At 37.1% G+C, this 20565-nt stretch overlaps 1 protein-coding gene and 1 non-coding gene across 2 annotated transcripts in view; one reads left to right on the top strand and one right to left on the bottom strand.

Annotated features, from left to right (window-relative positions):
- The window catches only part of ABCD3 (ATP binding cassette subfamily D member 3), a 106047-nt gene extending 89966 nt beyond the window's left edge, over window positions 1-16081 (top strand). Inside the window, exons 20-23 of the mRNA XM_049879707.1 lie at window positions 5324-5443; window positions 6362-6466; window positions 11019-11075; window positions 14641-16081. Of these exons, the coding sequence (XP_049735664.1) occupies window positions 5324-5443; window positions 6362-6466; window positions 11019-11075; window positions 14641-14718 (360 nt within the window). The 3' untranslated portion in view covers window positions 14719-16081. The remainder of the gene's footprint in view (window positions 1-5323; window positions 5444-6361; window positions 6467-11018; window positions 11076-14640) is intronic.
- A 581-nt stretch (window positions 16082-16662) lies between these two features.
- On the bottom strand, window positions 16663-16769 carry LOC126074111 (U6 spliceosomal RNA). The gene has a single exon (XR_007516919.1). It is a non-coding gene; the product is annotated as a U6 spliceosomal RNA (small nuclear RNA).
- Window positions 16770-20565: the final 3796 nt, after the last annotated feature.

The raw sequence follows: 20565 nt of genomic DNA, 5'->3' as shown, positions 1-20565 counted from the left end.
GTCAACAACACACATAAAAAGGCATCAAAATGACAGCACTAAAAACTTATTTATCTATAATTACATTGAATGTAAATGGACTAAATGCACCAATAAAGAGACAGAGGGTCACAGACTGGATAAAGAAACACGATCCATCTATATGCTGCCTACAAGAGACACACCTTAGACTTAGAGACACAAACAAACTAAAACTCAAAGGATGGAAAAAAATATATCAAGCAAACAATAAGCAAAAAAGAAGAGGAGTAGCAATATTAATTTCTGACAAAATAGACTTTAGACTTCAATCCACCACAAAGGGCAAAGAAGGACACTATATAATGATAAAAGGGACAATTGATCAGGAAGACATAACCATATTAAATATTTATGCACCCAGTGACAGGGCTGCAAGATACATAAATCAAATTTTAACAGAATTGAAAAGTGAGATAGATACCTCCACAATTATAGTAGGAGACTTCAACACACCACTTTCAGAGAAGGACAGGACATCCAGTAAGAAGCTCAATAGAGACACGGAAGATCTAATTACAACAATCAACCAACTTGACCTCATTGACTTATACAGAACTCTCCACCCAACTGCTGCAAAATATACTTTTTTTTCTAGCGCACATGGAACATTCTCTAGAATAGACCACATATTAGGTCATAAAACAAACCTTTGCAGAGTCCAAAACATCGAAATATTACAAAGCATCTTCTCAGACCACAAGGCAATAAAACTAGAGATCAATAACAGAAAAACTAGGGAAAAGAAATCAAACACTTGGAAAATGAACAATACCCTCCTGAAAAAAGACTGGGTTGTAGAAGACATTAAGGAGGGAATAAGGAAATTCATAGAAAGCAACGAGAATGAAAATACTTCCTATCAAAACCTCTGGGACACAGCAAAAGCAGTGCTCAGAGGCCAATTTATATTGATAAATGCACACATACAAAAAGAAGAAAGAGCCAAAATCAGAGAACTGTCCCTACAACTTGAACAACTAGAAAGTGAGCAACAAAAGAATCCATCAGCATAGAAGAAAACAAATAATAAAAATTAGAGCTGAACTAAATGAATTAGAGAACAGAAAAACAATTGAAAGAATTAACAAAGCCAAAAGCTGGTTCTTTGAAAAAATTAACAAAATTGATAAACCATTGGCTAGACTGACTAAAGAAATACAGGAAAGGAAACAAATAACCCGAATAAGAAACGAGAAGGACCACATCACAACAGAACCAAATGAAATTAAAAGAATCATTTCAGATTATTATGAAAAATTGTACTCTAACAAATTTGAAAACCTAGAAGAAATGGATGAATTCCTGGAAAAACACTACCTACATAAACTAACACATTCAGAAGTAGAACAACTAAATAGACCCATAACAATAAAAGAGATTGAAACGGTAATCAAAAAACTCCCAACAAAAAAAAGCCCTGGCCCAGACGGCTTCACTGCAGAGTTCTACCAAACTTTCAGAGAAGAGTTAACACCACTACTTCTGAAGGTATTCCAAAGCATAGAAAATGATGGAATACTACCCAACTCATTCTATGAAGCCACCATCTCCCTGATACCAAAACCAGGTAAAGACATTACAAAAAAAGAAAATTATAGACCTATATCCCTCATGAACATAAATGCAAAAATCCTCAACAAAATTCTAGCCAATAGAATCCAACAACACATCAAAAAAATAATTCACAATGATCAAGTGGGATTTATACCAGGTATGCAAGGCTGGTTTAATATCAGAAAAACCATTAATGTAATCCATCACATAAATAAAACAAAAGACAAAAACCACATGATCTTATCAATTGATGCAGAAAAGGCATTTGACAAAGTCCAACACCCATTTATGATAAAAACTCTTACCAAAATAGGAATTGAAGGAAAATTCCTCAACATAATAAAGGGCATCTATGCAAAGCCAACAGCCAATATCACTCTAAATGGAGAGAACCTGAAAGCATTTCCCTTGAGAACGGGAACCAGACAAGGATGCCCTTTATCACCGCTCTTATTCAACATCGTGCTGGAAGTCCTAGCCAGGGCAATTAGGCTAGACAAAGAAATAAAAGGTATCCGGATTGGCAAGGAGGAAGTAAAGTTATCAGTATTTGCAGATGACATGATTATATACACAGAAAACCCTAAGGAATCCTCCAGAAAACTACTGAAACTAATCGAAGAGTTTGGCAGAGTCTCAGGTTATAAAATAAACATACAAAAATCACTTGGATTCCTCTACATCAACAAAAAGAACACCGAAGAGGAAATAACCAAATCAATACCATTCACAGTAGCCCCCAAGAAGATAAGATACTTAGGAATAAATCTTACCAAGGATGTAAAAGACCTATACAAAGAAAACTACAAAGCTCTACTACAAGAAATTCAAAAGGACATACTTAAGTGGAAAAACATACCTTGCTCATGGATAGGAAGACTTAACATAGTAAAAATGTCTATTCTACCAAGAGCCATCTATACATTTAACGCACTTCCAATCCAAATTCCAATGTCATATTTTAAGGGGATAGAGAAACAAATCACCAATTTCATATGGAAGGGAAAGAAGCCCCGGATAAGCAAAGCACTACTGAAAAAGAAGAAGAAAGTGGGAGGCCTCACTCTACCTGATTTCAGAACCTATTATACAGCCACAGTAGTCAAAACAGCCTGGTACTGGTACAACAACAGGCACATAAACCAATGGAACAGAATTGAGAACCCAAACATAGATCCATCCACGTATGAGCAGCTGATATTTGACAAAGGACCAGTGTCAATTAATTGGGGAAAAGACAGCCTTTTTAACAAATGGTGCTGGCATAACTGGATATCCATTTGCAAAAAAATGAAACAGGACCCATACCTTACACCATGCACAAAAACTAACTCCAAGTGGATCAAAGGCCTAAACATAAAGACTAAAACGATAAAAATCATGGAAGAAAAAATTGGGACAACCCTAGGAGCCCTAATACAAGGCATAAACAGAATACAAAACATTACCAAAAATGATGAAGAGAAACCAGATAACTGGGAGCTCCTACAAATCAAACACCTATGCTCATCTAAAGACTTCACCAAAAGAGTAAAAAGACCACCTACAGACTGGGAAAGAATTTGCAGCTATGACATCTCCGACCAGCGCCTGATCTCTAAAATCTACATGATTCTGTCAAAACTCAACCACAAAAAGACAAACAACCCAATCAAGAAGTGGGCAAAGGATATGAACACACATTTCACTAAAGAAGATATTCAGGCAGCCAACAGATACATGAGAAAATGCTCTCGATCATTAGCCATTAGAGAAATGCAAATTAAAACTACGATGAGATTCCATCTCACACCAGCAAGGCTGGCATTAATCCAAAAATCCCAAAATAATAAATGCTGGAGAGGCTGTGGAGAGATTGGAACTCTTATACACTCCTGGTGGGAATGTAAAATGGTACAACCACTTTGGAAATCTATCTGGCGTTATCTTAAACAGTTAGAAATAGGACTACCATACAACCCAGAAATCCCACTCCTCGGAATATACCCTAGAGAAACAAGAGCCTTCACACAAACAGATATATGCACACCCATGTTTATTGCAGCTCTGTTTACAATAGCAAAAATTTGGAAGTAACCAAGGTGTCCATCAACGGATGAATGGGTAAATAAATTGTGGTATATTCACACAATGGAATACTACGCATTGATAAAGAACAGTGACGGATCTGTGAAACATTTCATAACATGGAGGAACCTGGAAGGCATTATGCTGAGCGAAATTAGCCAGAGGCAAAAGGACAAATATTGTATAAGACCACTATTATAAGATCTTGAGAAATAGTAAACCTGAGAAGAACACATACTTTTGTGGTTACGAGGGGGGGAGGGAGGGAGGGTGGGAGAGGGTTTTTTATTGATTAATCAGTAGATAAGAACTGCTTTAGGTGAAGGGAAAGACAACACTCAATACATGGAAGGTCAGCTCAATTGGACTGGACCAAAAGCAAAGAAGTTTCCGGGATAAAATGAATGCTTCAAAGGTCAGCGAAGCAAGGGCGGGGGTCTGGGGAACATGGTTTGCGGGGACTTCTAAGTCAATTGGCAAAATAATTCTATTATGAAAACATTCTGCATCCCACTTTGAAATGTGGCGTCTGGGGTCTTAAATGCTAACAAGCGGCCATCTAAGATGCATCAATTGGTCTCAACCCACCTGGACCAGAGGAAAATGAAGAACACCAAGGCCACACGACAACTAAGAGCCCAAGAGACAGAAAGGGCCACATGAATCAGCGACTGCATCATCCTGAGACCAGAAGAACTAGTGGGTGCCTGGCCACAATAGATGACTGCCCTGACAGGGAGCACAGCAGAGGACCCCTGAGGGAGCAGGCGATCAGTGGGATACAGACCCCAAATTCTCATAAAAAGACCAAACTTAATGGTCTGACTGAGACTAGAGGAATCCCGGCGGCCATGGTCCCCAGACCTTCTGTTGGCACAGGATAGGAACCATCCCCGAAGACAACTCATCAGACATGAAAGGGACTGGTCAGCGGGTGGGAGAGAGACGCTGATGAAGAGTGAGCTAATTATATCAGGTGGACACTTGAGATTCTGTTGGCAACTCTTGTGTGGAGGGGGGATGGGAGGATAGAGAGAGAGGGAAGCCAGCAAAATTGTCGCGAAAGGAGAGACTGGAAGGGCTGACTCAAGAGGGGGAGAGCAAGTGGGAGTAGGGAGTGAGATGTATGTAAACTTATATGTGACAGACTGATTGGATTTGTAAACGTTCACTTGAAGCTTAATAAAAGTTAATAAAAAAAAAAAAAACCTATGGAATACAGTTCTGCTATGACACAAATGAGGTCGCCATGAGTCAGCATCAACTTGACTGTAACTGGTTTATTTTACACCATTGCTTGTTTTTTTGTTCTTATTTGTTAATTATGCCCAACAGTGACACATTTTGTCAGGGTTAGTTTAGATGTGAACCGAAAAGTTCAATGTTAACTTTGTGCCACACTTTCTGTGAAATGGAGCCTGGTGGTGCAGTGGTTAAGAGCTACGGTTGCTAACCAAAAGGTCAGCAGTTCAAATCCACCAGCCGCTCCTTGGAAACCCTATGGAGCAGTTCTTTCCTGTCCTGTAGGGTCACTGTGAGTCGGAATTGGTTTTGTTGGTCCTGGTGCCTCTTTAAGTGCTACTGGCAAAGAATTATAGTGTTTGTAGTTTAAAAAATAAAGCAAGATGGAGAAAGTTGGCTTATATTAAGCTTGGTTTCTTTTTTAATCATTTTTCTAAAGGTACTGAAGGACTACTTAGACAACGTCCAGTTGGGTCATATCCTGGAACGTGAAGGAGGCTGGGACAGTGTTCAGGATTGGATGGATGTACTCAGTGGTGGAGAAAAGCAAAGAATGGCAGTAAGTATACCCTGAAGAGATTGCAAAAAAAATGCAATTAGTTGTATAAAGTTATTCTTATAATCCAGCATTTTGACTAATTAAGGCACAAAGTTTTATTTTACTTTTTTTAATTTAGCAATTGTTACATTATAGATTAGTTTAAATGATAACAAAAGTGCTCAAGAATGTATAACATACATGTTAATTTGGAACTCCGAAATATTCATTAAAAGCAGTGCCAGTACCTGTGAAAGCAAAAGCTGCAGATTTAATTATGTACCTGGAGTTGTAGCACATTGGTCCTGTGACACATGGTGATCTCGGTTGGGTTATGAGATCTCTTTGTTTCTATAGACATCTCTTTGTCTCACTTGGGCTGTTCTCCCTGATGTAGCTGAAGGTATTAGAGATATCAACTCTAATTTTATTATTTTATTCTTAATTCTGTTCTTGCCCTTTCCCTCCACCATTATGTGTATCTGTGTTCCAGGGCTCAGTATATACTACCTGAAGCTACTCAGAATTGGTACCATGGTTCGAACAACAAAATGTTTAAAAATAGAGACCTTTTTGTACCTGAGGCTATCAGTAGTCTGAATTATAAGATTTGGTTAAACCTTCTAATGTCTGTTTAGTGAACTTCCTTCAGTGTTCGTTCAAAACTTACTTCATCTCAGGTCAGTCAGACTATTAGGTTGTGTTTTATTCTTATCAATAACTTGCCCATGTATTACCTTTTCCCCGTTGCTCAGGATGAGAATATAACAATTAGGTTTATTTATATTGTTTCTATTTCTGGAAAGCAGACTTTTTAGTTGGAATAATTTCCATGCTTGTTTACAAGACTCCATATTTAATTTAAAGTAAATTTATTTTAGCTTATTAATTTTAGGTATGCATATGTTTACACAAAGTATTTTTCTTTTTATGCTTCAGATGGCAAGATTATTTTATCACAAACCCCAGTTTGCCATTTTGGATGAATGTACCAGTGCAGTTAGTGTGGACGTGGAAGACTACATTTATAGTCATTGTCGAAAGGTACGTGTGACAGGTTCTCCGTGTGACGGTCCACATTCCCCTCCCAGTCTGATCTGTGTCCAACCAGATATCTGTCCAAGGAGAAGGTTCTAAGATGTTAAGTAATAAAATTACTCCCAAAAGATAATATCTTACTTTAATGAAAATTTTAGAACTGGTATTAATAGCTATGAGTAAAAGGAAAAGGATTGTAAATGAATTCTGCATGTAATTCTCTTTAGCCACTTCTTAGATATGAAACAAATAACACATTTAGATCTATTTCCCTTTTACCTCATCGTCTGTACTTACAGTTAATAATAACTCAAATAACCCATTGCCATCGAGTCGATTCCAACTCATAGCAACCCTATAGGACAGAGTAGACCTGTCCCATAGGGTTGCCAGTCTGAAAACCTTTACAGAAACAGACTGCCCTATATTTCTCCCATGGAGTGGCTGGCAAGTTTGAACTGCCAACATTTTGGTTAACAGCCAAGCACTTTAACCACTGCGCCACCGGGGTTTAGAATTAATAAACTGGCCTTTTTTAATTTGTTCTAATAACTTGTAATTTTTATACTTTCATTCATTTTCTTTTTGGCTTGGGCAATATTTAACCAAAATTTATTTTAGTAGCCTAGCCTGAGGCCGTCTACATTGATTTCGTTCTCTAATTATTCAGTAGTCTCAGTTTTGTTTTGTTTTTCTGTAAAGAATTGTCACCAACATCTATACTCTGTTATAATTTCAGAATGAGATCAGTATATCCTGTTTTATAGCTTCTCTATAAGTACAGTAGTATTTTAACACTTTAAAACATTCTTCGGGAACTGAAATATGCAGAGTCTTGTTGCATATACATATGGTATAAACTCTCGTGCTCAGAGTGTGGTCACAGATCAGAAGCATCAGCGTCACTGGGGAGTCTGTTAGAAATTCAGAATCTCAGATCTTACTAAATCAGAATCTATGTCCTAACAAAATTCTCAGATGATACGAATGCACGCTGCAGCTTTAGAAGCACTGTTACGATGATAAAGAATATATTGCTGTATTCGTCTTTGTAGGAAGACTTGTAACTGCTGATGTTAATGTTTGTAATGGTTTATTTTCTGTTCTTGAAGCAGTTTTGGCATTTTATAATTTTTATGCATCTAAAAATTTTTTTTTAATCCATATTGGTTTTCAGATTTATAGCATTTAGAGATGTTGTCTTATTGCCTTATTGCTGCACTGTAGTTATCATTTTTAATTTTCATTCCTAGAGCAATGCTTCACATTCTGAATAGATTGCCTTTGTATCAAACAAACATATGATAGCAGGCATTTGATTACATGCACTACCAAAGGAGAGAGGGAGGGAGATGATACCGAATGAGACAGCTCTCTCAGTGAGCATGGCTCTTTGAGTAGTAGATAGTAAAGCCTGAAAACAGTACAAAGTTATGGATGAAATGTGAATAACTTCGTTTTTGTTTTTACTATGGATTGATAAAATACGTAAAACAAAGTGATTAATTGAATGTTATTGGCTTTGTCAACACGCTTGAGGAAGAAATTAAAGAGTTATTTGAGGACTACTGAGGAATATTGACTAGGGAGAATATGAAAAATACATGAAAAAAATTCACTACAGGTATGAAGGCAATGAAAAGAATGAGCAGAAAGGCCAGCAACTTAGAATTTTCATAAGTTTCCTGAAGTATTCAAAACTGGAAACCCCCTGAATTCTTTGGTTTCTCAGTACTGTAGCTGTATGGAATCATGTGCCATTCATCACCATACCCATATTTCATCGACATACATAAGACTGCGATTCCTCAGCTACGTGTCAGGACATCTTAGCGAACTCATAGGGATGCTGCAGGGTATTTTACGTTTTTTTGAGGAAAATGGCGACATCTGTTGGGCACTGCACGAACTACTACTATTAAGTTTGGATCTAACTGCTTAATAAACAGAACTGTTAGGTAAATTTTTCTGACTTAGGGTCACCATAAAAAAATATTGATACACTAAAAGCATGTGAACCTAGATTGGTGGGGAACCTCGGCTTCAAGAATTGTTTATATAAAACCATGTAGTCTGTATTTGATCAATAATTTAGAGGATCTTTGCTGGTAATTTTGACCATGTGATTTTTTCTAATGCTTTAGTGGTAGACTACAAATTCCCACGTAAGATGTGAGCCTTTTATAAAGTATAGATTCCATTTAAAAGAACATTCTTCTGGGACCCTGTATCACTCAGGGTTCTCCAGAGAAACAGAACCAATAAGACATATATATATATATATATAAAGGGATTCGTTTTAAGGAATTGGCTCACACATTGTGACAGCTGGCAAGTCTGAAATATGCAGGGAAGGCCTATGTACTGAAAAGTCGGGCAAAAGCTGACGTTACAGTCTTAAGTCTGAAATCTGTAGCGCAAACCAGCAGGCTAGAAATTTAAGCAGGATTTTTATGTTAGTCTTGAGGCAGAATTCTTTATTTTCTTTGGGCACTTCACTTTTTGCTCTTAAGGCCTTCAGCTTAAGCTGCCCACATTATTCAGGGTGATCTCCTTTATTTAAATAACCTGATTGTAAATGTTAATCACATCTACAAAATACTTGCACAGCAACATCTAGTGTTTGACTGAACAACGGGGCACCATAGTCTAACCAAGTTGATACACAATTAAACATGACAATTTAAATTGTATTACTATAATAGCACTGTAAACATGTGTTAACGTAAAATGAGGTATAAATTTCTTAAGCTAACAACTCATTGACAACTACAAAACCAATATTCTATTTACAAATTAAATACAAAACAAACAATTTCAAATTTGCAACATTAAAGAGACCTAGGGTACTGTTTAACTGAAATTAAACCACCAGTTTGGGGTTTAATTATGGAAAGATTAGTCTGAGGTCCAGATCATGTATTTTGAATTTCACTTTGTATTTTGACATAAGTAATGCTAATGTAAAAAATGTCTGCATTAAGGAGAGATCTAATCCAATTATTGTTAGAATTGTGGGCAGACATAGTATCTAAAGTGTGAGATTTGTATTTTTGTAGATGTTAGTAAACAAATCTAAATTGAGCATAACAGCTTGCTGTCAGACTTTGAAGGGACCTAGTGAACTCTAGAAATGATTCATTCATACCATTTTGAAAATGTCTTGATCATTAATCTCATAGTCATATGATTGCCTCTACTTGAAATATATTAACTTCTGTGCCTTACGGATTGATTCAATATATTCAAGTGTTTAAAAAATAGAAGTAAAATGCTCTCAAAACTAATCCTTTAAAAGTCAGATAAATGTTGTACAGTTGACATCAGTGTTCTGTTAATACTGATAATATCTTATTGTGTAATTCCTAGCCAATTTGAGAATCTTTTCACAAGGCAGCCAGATATACTTATGATACGTTAAAAGTCTTAAGTGACATCACCTGAAGTCCTCACTTGGCAGCAGTGGGAGTGCAGACACAAACTTGGCACTTCAGTCTCATGGCAGAAATGATCTGGAATTTACTCAAGCTAATTTTAAAAGGTTATCATCAAAATAGTAAAATTTAGAAATCATGATGGAAATGTTCTGGATACCCTAGCATGTATCTGTTACCTTGAAGGGAATCGTTTTGGGACACAGTGATCTAGATCAGGGTTTCTCAGCCTTGGCATCATTGACATTTTGGGCTAGATAATTCTTAGTTATGGGGGTTTGTCCTGTGTACTATAGAATGTTTAGCATCACCTCTGGCCTTTGCCAATGAGATGCTAGTAGCACTCTTGGTTATGACAACCAAAAATGTCTCCCGAGGGGCCAAATCAACCCCTGGTTGAGAAGCATTGATTCAGAGCAACTGCAGTTGTATTATTAGTGTTATTTTGAAAATCTGAAGAACGGATCTATAAACCCTTATTTGAAATCTGAAATCCAGAAAGCTCTTAAAACAAAAATATTTTTCATGATTTTGTAGCAGTCTTTCTGAGTGCAAAGTCTGGCCTAAACTAACAAAATATATTTAAACTCTTTATCTTTCTTATTGTGAATGCCTGTATGTGTTGCTACAGAAATATTCATGTGTTTGATTACAGAATTTTGCTCCGGAACCCTCTGGGAATATTAATATATTTCCAAAACCTGAATTCCCAAACAAAGATTTTTAGTAAAGGATTATGACCCAGTATTTGAAAACTGGATTGACTGTAGATAGTGCTATTCTCAGTTAATTTTTCCTGGCTTTAACTTTTTGTACTTTTCATACTCTTTTCACATATTTTTTACAATAAAATAGAATATGTGCTAGGATATGTATTATCTGCCTGAAATAATATATCGAATGCCAGTACCTGTTAGTTTTTATTATGTGGTAGAAGGCCCAAAGGTGTTTTGCATTACCGTAAACAAGTTTACGGTAATGCAAAGTTGTACTTTTTTTTTCTTTGACATTGATTTTTATCTGTTGTCACCGACGACAGTCATCTTAACAGCTTAAAATACCAGACTAGCTTAATTTGTGAATCTTTTAATGACCTAAAACGTAAAGTGTTTTCTTTGTTTTAGGTTGGCATCACCCTCTTCACTGTGTCACACAGAAAGTCTCTTTGGAAACATCATGAGGTTTGTATTTCTTAAATTTAATGGTACAATGGAAGTTTATGTTATTTATGTGAATTTAGGTGAATATGGTTTTAGACTTCTTGGCTTATGTCCCCTTATAAACATGTACCTTATGGAAAAAAGTGATTTTGTTTCAGTTTTATAAAATAAAATATGATTTCCTAAATATCATCATAATTGTCAGTTTTGAAAACGACAGTATACAGTTGATTCTTGCTACTCAACAGTAGCTCCCTTCTATAAAGTCACCATGAACACTGAATTAGTGAATCCTGAACCATTGCTCCTAGGAGAAATACAGGGTTAGGTTTCTTTGAACCGCTGGTCACAACATTTTTGTCAATCAGCCAGTACACAATCTTGTTTTATGTGTGCTTCGGTTTAAGGATACCTTATTTAATATATATTGTTGATTCATTAACATTGAACTCATGGCCAACTGCAGGATAACTAATGCTCAAATGAAGCTTATCTAACACATATTATTTTCTCTGTAAGGCACATCATAGTCTTCTTGCACTTAGGAACACTAGACAACACTTCAACACTACACTTGGGGGCCATTTTAAACACCAGCAGGAAGCACAAAATATGAAAAACATGACACTAAATAGACCACAAGACAGACTTGCGTTTACAATATGAGAGCTGAAACAAGAAAGCAGAAGTGTTGCCTTGTTGGAAATCAGCTGGGAACATGTGCTTTGGGCAACTCAAACTTTTCCAGGCCCTATGCCTGTCCACAAATGACTGCAGAAGCGCAATGAGGATTGATTTTGCAGTTACAAATAAATTTTAGTGTGTGGGTGAATTCACAAATATGGTTTCTGTGAATAATGCGGAAAAACTTCATATAAATAATCCCTCTTGTTAGCTACCGTGGAGTCACTCACCCTTGACTTATGGCGACCCCGTGCATAGTGGAAGAAAACACCGCTTGGTCCAGCACCATCCCCGTGATCGGTTGTAGTTCATACCGTTGTGATCCATAGGGTTGTTGTTTTTATTTCATTGTTGTCGTTGAGAATATACCCAGCAAAACATATGCCAATTCAACCATTTCTGCATGTACAATTCAGTGACATTAATTATATTCTTTGAGTTGTGCAACCACTCTCATCCTCCTTTTCCAAGTTTTTCATCGGCTGGTTTTCAGAAGTAAATGGCCAGGCCATCTTAATATGGAGACCGCTCTGAAACCTGTTCATTCACCATCATAGCAGCGCACAAGCCCCCGCTGACAGACGGATGGTGGCTGCACGTGCGGTGCGTTGCCTGGGAAATTGAACCTAGTCTCCCATATGGAAAGTGAGAATTCTCCCACTGAAGCACAGATACCTCATAAACAACCCCTGGTTATGTATGCCAGGTATCAGAGAACGAGTTAGTGGTTCTCCAGTTTAAAAACGACTGTCATGTAATTGTATGATCTTAGCACAGTTATGTCTAAGTAAACTCCCCCTCCCCAGCCATCTAGTATTGACGAGAGGGGAAAGAATCTTACGAAGGATTAGATGGCAAAAAGTTCAGGGGCAATAATGACACTTGTCAAAAATGAAACCATTATCACTGAATAATTTGTGTAGAAGTTGTTTAACGGGAACCTAATTTGCTATATAAACTTTCGCCTTGAACTCAATAAAATATTATTAAAAAAAAAAGTTGAGGTGCATTTTTGTAGAGGTCAGGACTACATGGGGGAAATTGAATGTCAGCTGTGTTATCATTGTAATAAAATAAAGTTCACTAGGTAGTCCCTATAATTTGCAAAGATGGTATTATTGATGAGGTTTACATTAGTACAGATGTCTCACTGTTTTCTGGGGTTCCAGCAGTACCATTCTCAGTATGGCAGTTCTTTCCATCTCATGTTGAAAAATGCTCCAACTCTAAAAATAAGCCTAGTTTAATTCACTTAATTTTCTTTCCTTCTCCCTCCTTCCTTCCCTCCTGGAGAGATTGTAGGTTAACAAAAGGGTTTGAGAAGAAAATGGAACGACAGTAATGGTATCTTGTCCCACAGTATACATACCTGATAGAGCACCTACTTGGCCAAGTACTGTGCTGAGTGTCGCAAGGGAGACAGACTGCTGTCTTTACTCTCAAGAGCCTATGATCTTTAGTTAATAGTCTAAACCAAAAATCAAACCAAACCCAGTGCCGTTGAGTCGATTCCGACTCATAGCGACCCTATAGGACAAAGTAGAACTGCCCCATGGAGTTTCCAAGGAGCACTTGGCGGATTCGAACTGCCGACCCTTTGGTTAGCAGCTGTAGCACTTAACCATTACGCCACCAGGGTTTCCAGATAATAGTCTACAAGTGATAAAATGAAAAGCATGGGATTTGAAGTTAGAAAACCTGGGTTCAAGTACCACCGTTTTTAGCCTCGGTTACTTCCTTTGCTAACAAAGTTGCAGATCCTTGCCTGCCTGTCATAGATATCCCTGAGTGTCAGAGAGGTAGCCATATGAAAGTACTTAATGAAATTCTGTGTAGCCCTTATTTCTTATAGAGAGATCTTATATATTTAAAAATATGGAAGTTAAATTCAGCAGTGTTTGAAGGCATTCTGTTGAACTATGTTCCTGTTTGACCCCAGGTTTGAAAACCTAGAAGAAAAAGGAAAGTGATTGGCAAATTGTCTAAGTTGAAATCTGTTTCCTTTTGGCCTAATGAATTCAAACAATGACTTTAAAAAACAGTTTTTACTGTTTTATGGCATATTGTGATTTGTCCATTTCTTATGAATTGAGTGAGAAATTGAATAACTAGAAATGAAAGCAGGTTAAAAATAGACCTAAGCTTTTGTATTTTCTCAGAGGTTCATAAACATTACAGCCATAGGACAGCAAGAGGACTTTCACCTTCCCTCTTCTTCTCAAGGTATAGACAGATAGCAAAATAACCATCAGGACAGTGGTCGTGTGAAAGAGGGGTGACAGGAAGAGCTGGGATATTGGAGGCCAAAATAGCCAAGAAATGGCAATACAGAAAATGGAAAAACAGAAGTCTTCTATAAAAAGCCATGAAATAAAAAACTAAGACTTAAACTGCTGTCCTAAGGGTTGGCCGTGGGTTTAAGTGTGTTCAGAGGATGGGATATACAGTTCATTGTATAGTTCTTCATCCCCTCTCTGCTAAATAAAAAAAAAACAAACAACAAAACTTAGAGGCGCCAAGCTGCTCTAGGAAATCAGCACAAGGAAACAATAGAGGCTGCCTTACCGAAGAGCCTAGCGCTTGGCACAGTTCATCCTACTGGAAGCATTCTAATTTGTGGGTTACTTATAGATGTGGTTCATTTAAAATAATAAGACTGTATTTTAGTTCTCATAAAGGAAAGTACCATGTCCCCTCTAAGCAGAGTTAGATTGCTGTTACTTTTAAAAAAGGGCAGACTTCTTCATTTAGTGTTACCTTGGAGAATTGTGTGCACTAAAATATAAGTCGTTGAAGGTTTTATTGACTTAAATAATCATTTCTAATCATTTTCTTTTATACCACCTCTATATTTCTGACTGCAAATTCTTGGTTATTGATTTTTTTTTCTTCTTTCCCATAGTACTACCTGCATATGGATGGCAGAGGCAATTATGAATTCAAACAGATAACAGAAGATACAGTTGAATTTGGCTCTTAGAATACGGAGAACTATACCTGCTTCAATGAAATAATTACAGAATACACTTAGAAATACAAAGTACATTATAAAATAAAGTTGAGCTTGTTTTTTTTTTTTTTAAGAAAAAAAAAACAAAGCAACAGATTAACTAGATAGAGAATAATCAAGACGTTGTTAAAACACTTAATATTATGTAGGATATTGCTGATTGTGTATATGTTGGTTTAATTATTAATATGTACTAAGAATGTCTTTATTCTTGTGGTTAAAAACCTGCCTGAATTAAATTGGGCTTAAATCAGTGTAACCTGATTCATCCTGGGATGTAAACCATTTGAAGTCAGCTAATTTGACTTTTATGGATCTATCTTTTCCCTCAATGAAGAACCCTATTTAAAACTGGGGTCATCATTTGTCCTGTTCTAACAAGATAAGTCTTGAGTATTGTTTCTTGTGCCCCATGGTACTGGGAAACAAATCATAATATATTATTAAAATATGTAACATTTAATAATAGCATTTATTATATAGTGGCAGATTTCTTCAGCTGCCATAGTTGTACTCGTTCTTTATGCCTTGGAGTGTATTTAACTCCAGGAAAGCCAATTGGATTTCCTTTGGCTAAATCATAAACGTGCCCCTCACGATCTCAGTGTTGAGTTGTTTTGAGGGTTCCATGTGGTAATGTAACAAAAGCATATGTACGGTCTTGCTCACAAGAGGTGGTTACTACTCGTCACACCTAACCTTTCCAGTGTTTGGGATACTAAAACACAAAATCCTCCGTGCCAAGCTTAAGGTCTTAGGAGATTGTTAGACTTTGAAAAGAATTGGACAGATTTGTGTATGTTAGAAGCCCATTCATCGGACGCGTGGTGGTTGTATGGTGTGAACTCCACTTGAGCCATAGGAATGCACTACATGAAGTCATGCACTGAGTATGCGATGTCTTACCAGTGTCTTTGATCGTGATTTTATGTTTAAAAAAAAAGTTACAAAATTATTATGCACATGGGTGTATTAGCTCTTTCCTAGGCACTAGCTTATCTCTGTGAATCTGGGATATTACGTTGACCTATCCTAAAAGACACTGATTTCAGCTCACAGAACCACCACTGTAAGGATACATGTATCACTTGCGCAGGGAGAACTGAAACAGTGTAATCAGTGAGCTAGATGTGATTCCAGTTTTATGAAAATAGGGTTCGGAAAGGGGCATTTTATATTCTTGTTTCTATGCGACTGAGGTTTTTTTTTTGTTTTTTGCAGAATTGTAAGAATTACCGGCTACCGAAGTCAAACTTAATGTACTTATTCCCTAGTACATAACATTCAATTTTTACCACTTCTCTTTAGCAATCTTGTATACTTATTTTCTTTTCAGATTAAAAAAAAAAAAAATCAGATATCCTATACAGCTTTTGCTTGTTCTGTTTTATTCTGGTATTTAAATACCAGATAGTTCATACAGTCTTGAATTGGGGGGGGGGGGGGTGGAAAATAACATGTAGAAGGCCCTTTGAGCAACCAGTGTCTCTTTTTAAAGTTTTTTCAAAAATGGTTTTTAATTGAATTAATTTCTCTTTTAGAAAAGCAAGGTAAAACCTTCAGCATACCTCACAAATGCTAACAAATAACCAAGAGACCTGAAAAGATACTATTAGCATGGGAAAAATTTTAAGCCATGGAGAAATTTTGAGATTTTCAGATATCTGGGTTACCCTAAACCTACCAATAGAAGTATTTTCTAGCTGCTCCCTTTTTTTCTTTTTAAAGCGTGTGTGTGTGTGCGTGCGCACTTTAGGAGAATGTTCACAGGTCATATTTCTCATTCAAAAATTTGTACACATATCGTTTTGTGACATTGGTTGCAATCTGCACGATGTGATAGCATGTTCCCCTCTTACCCCCTTGGGTTCCCTGTGTCCATTCGTCCAGTTCCTGTCGCTTCCTGCCTTCTTGAAAAATATGGAATGCTTCAGGAATTTGCATGTCATCCTTGTACAGGGGCCATGGTCATCTTCTCTGTATCATTCCAATTTTAGTATACGTGCTGCTGAAGTGAGCACCCTGTAATGGGTTCTTGCCATCAAAAAACATTTTGAGTTTTTTTAATTTAATTATGTATCTTTTTCTTCCTTTTTTTATTTCACAAATATGAAACTGCCCCCACCATTGCAGGCATAGAGGAAGACCCCATCTCCTGGAGAGTCATGATGAAGGTTCTGAGAAATCTACAATAAAGAAACCCAGTGTTGCCAAACATGTTTGACCACGGAATTCCTTTTCCCACATAATTCCTATTAGCTTCTCCACAGACTGCACTGGGAAATGGTAGTTTTATCTAAAGAATGAGTGTAAAGAATAAGAACTATCCTCCATGATCAGTACACTGTATACCAAATGTATCACTCTGGGTTCTGATACCAAGCTTCTATTTTTTATATAATGAGAGGGGAAAAAATAGAGATTTACATAACAGTGGTTGGTTGCTTTGCATTAATGTTGTTGTTAGGTGCTGTCCAGTCAGTTCCGACTCACAGTGACCCTGTATGCAACAGAACGAAACACTGCCCGGTCCTGCGCCACCCTTACAATTGTTACGGTTGAGCCTGTTGTTGCAGCCACTGTGTCAGTCCACCTCGTTGAGGGTCGTCCTCTTTTCTGCTGACCCTGTACCTTACCAAGCATGTTGTCTTTCTCCAGGGACCGATCCCTCCTGACATGTCCAAAGTCTGTAAGATGCAGTCTCACCATCCTTACTTCTAAGGAGCATTCTGGTGGTACTTCTTCTAAGACAGATTTGTCCTTCTTTTGGCAGTCCATGGTATATTCGGTATTCTTCGCCAGCACCACAATTCAAAGGTGTCAACTCTTCTTCGGTCTTCCTTATTCATTGTCCAGCTTTCACATGCACATGATGCGATTGAAAATACCATGGCTTAGGTCAGGCGCACCTTAGTCTTCAAGGCCACATCTTTGCTTTTCAACACTTTGAAGAGTTCCTTTGCAGCAGATTTGCCCCGAGCGGTGCGTCTTTTGATTTCTTGACTGCTGCTTCCATGGCTGTTGATTGTGGATCCAAGTAAAATGAAATCCTTGACAACTTCAGTCTTTTCTCCATTTATCATGATGTTGCTCATTGGTCCAGTTGTGAGGATTGTTGTTTTCTTTATGTTGAGGTATAATCCATACTGAAGGCTTTGATCGTCATGAGTAAGTGCTTCAAGTCCTCTTCACTTTCAGCAAGCAAGGTTGTGTCATCTGCATAACACAGGTTGTTAATAAGCCTTCCTCCAATCCTGATGCCCTGTTCTTCATATCGTCCAGCTTCTTGGATTATTTGCTCAGCATACAGATTGCATAGGTGTGGTGAGAGGATACAACCCTGATACACACCCTTCCTGACTTTAAACCAATCAGATTTCCCTTGTTCCGTCCAAACAGCTGCCTCCTGATCCGTGTACAGGTTCCTCAGCACAGTTATTGAATGCATTAATAGAAAGTGCCTAGTCTTTGTCCCTTTCTCCTCAATGATTAACATTTGGCTTAAAACCATGGTGATAATGTACCATCATTTCCTTATATAATTTTTTAAACTTTGTGTTTCAAGCCATAATTTGTGCCTACAGGCAGAGTGAATTGTCTTCTCCCATCAGATGGATTTTAGCATTGTTAGTTGTAAAAAGCTGTGTACTAGCTACAGAAATTTTTCCTTTGTGAAGAATTGAAACGTTCATATCTCTTCTACAAACAGCATATACATGTCACTTAAAAAAAAAAATCTGGTACCAAAACCCTGAAACACAATCCGTTCGATTTTTAACTCATCTGATTGGCTTTATGGTAATTCTCATTTTTAAAATAATGTGTCTATATAGCTATTTCTTGATTTATCAATTTTGGATATTTCTTACTGCCTGTGTTCCTGCCACATCCTTCCAACCTAGTTAAATCATTTTTTTAAAATTTGTAAACATTGTACTGAAGCATAATATCCGTACAGAAAAGTCCATAAATCCTAAGGGTGCATATAGGTCAATGAGTTTTTATAAACTGTACGTAGTCATAACCACCCCCCAAATGAAGAAATAGAACATTGACACCTGAAAAGTCTTCATGTCTTCTTCCAATTATTAGCCCCTAGAAGCTACTATCCCGACTTCTATCATAGATGAGTTCTGCCTGATTTTGATCTTTGTGTATAGTAGATACTCTCATATATGGCTCCTTTCCCTCGGCATTGTGAGACTGATCTATTGTACCATTTAATTATATGAATAGACCATAATTTATTCACATTGCCACTGATGGGCATTGGGTGGTTTTCAGTTTGGGGATATTAGGAATAGTCCTGTAAACGTTCTTCCGCGGGTCTCGGTGCACGTCCGTGCAGTGGAACCCGTTTAGCTTCATTAGTACTGCCGACATGTTTTCCAGAGTAGTTCCGTATTTACACTCTGACCGTAAGTGAATGAGAGTTCCAATTTCCCAGTCCTTGCCAATACTTGGTATTGTGTTTTTATTTATTTTACTTTTATTTATTAATGTTTTTTAGCCATCGATGGTAAACCATTGTGGTTTCATTTTTCTATAGTTGGGAATCGACTCAATGGCAGTGGGTTTATTAGTTATCAGGGGAACGCAAAATGAAACCACAGTGGTTTACCATCGATGTCTAAAAAACATTAATAAATAAAAGTAAAATAAATAAATAAAAACACAATACCAAGCATTGGCAAGGACTGGGAAATTGGAACTCCCATGCACTTACGGTCAGAGTGTAAATACGGAACTACTCTGGAAAACATGTCGGCAGTACTAACGAAGCTAAACGGGTTCCACTGCACGGACGTGCACCGAGACGCGCGGAAGAATGTGAGGTTGAACTGGTTTAATGTTTGTTGGCCGTCTGGATAGCCCCCCCCTCTTTTTTTTTTAGAAGTACCCATTTAAGTCTTTGTCTCTTTAATTGTCTTGTTGATTTTTTAGGGCTTGTTTGTATATTCTGGATTCAAATCTTTTATTAGATAAATATTTTAGTATCAAAGTAGATTTTAAGACAATGAGCATTTCCAAAGAGGGACATTTTATAGTGATAAAGGATCAACCAACAGTAATATGTAACAATTTTTAATTTGTAGCTAGTAACGTAGCTCAAAACACGATACAAAAACTGATGGAACCAAGAGGCAAAATTGAAAAACCCACAGTTGTAGAGGGAGTCTTTAACACATCTCGTGGTAACTGACAAAAAAATCACATAAAGAATATTTGAACACCATAACTATCCAGTTAGACCTAATTGGCATATGCAGCCAACGACTTCAGAATTCTTCCAGTCCCTGAACATGATAAATCCCTCCATTTAAGTTTTTATTTCTTTCAGTAATGTTTTGTAGTTTTTTGTATAGAGGTCTTACACATCTTTCATTAGCTCTATTCCTTGGTGTTTAATGTTTTTTCAAGTCTGTTACAAGTGATGTCTTTTTAACATTTCATTTTCTAATTGTTGCTTCTGTATAAAATGCAGTTGGTTTTTGCATACTGATCTTTGTGACTGTGTTTTCCAGAGATGTTTGCACAACTATATATCCCATCCCACATACTCTTTTTATAGTGTGGTATTGACCCAAGGGAAAGGTCTAACTCCCCTCCCCTTGAGTCTGCAGACCTTTGTAACTTCTGCAACTAATAGAATGCAGAAGTTCTAGTTAAATCATTTTAATTTAATAACCAATGTTTACATTCTAATGAATATGTAATTGTTAATATTGTTCATTGCAGAGCCAGGTAGAGAACTGTGTTCCTTTCTGTCTTTTCCTTCTGGAGTCTCTGATTGCCTTCCTTTTTTTTTCTTGAAAC

The sequence above is a fragment of the Elephas maximus genome, chromosome 3, assembly GCF_024166365.1.
Source record: "Elephas maximus indicus isolate mEleMax1 chromosome 3, mEleMax1 primary haplotype, whole genome shotgun sequence".
Lineage (NCBI taxonomy): Eukaryota > Metazoa > Chordata > Mammalia > Proboscidea > Elephantidae > Elephas > Elephas maximus.
Note: the sequence above shows the minus strand (reverse complement) of the source record. Positions and strands in the feature narration are given on the sequence as shown.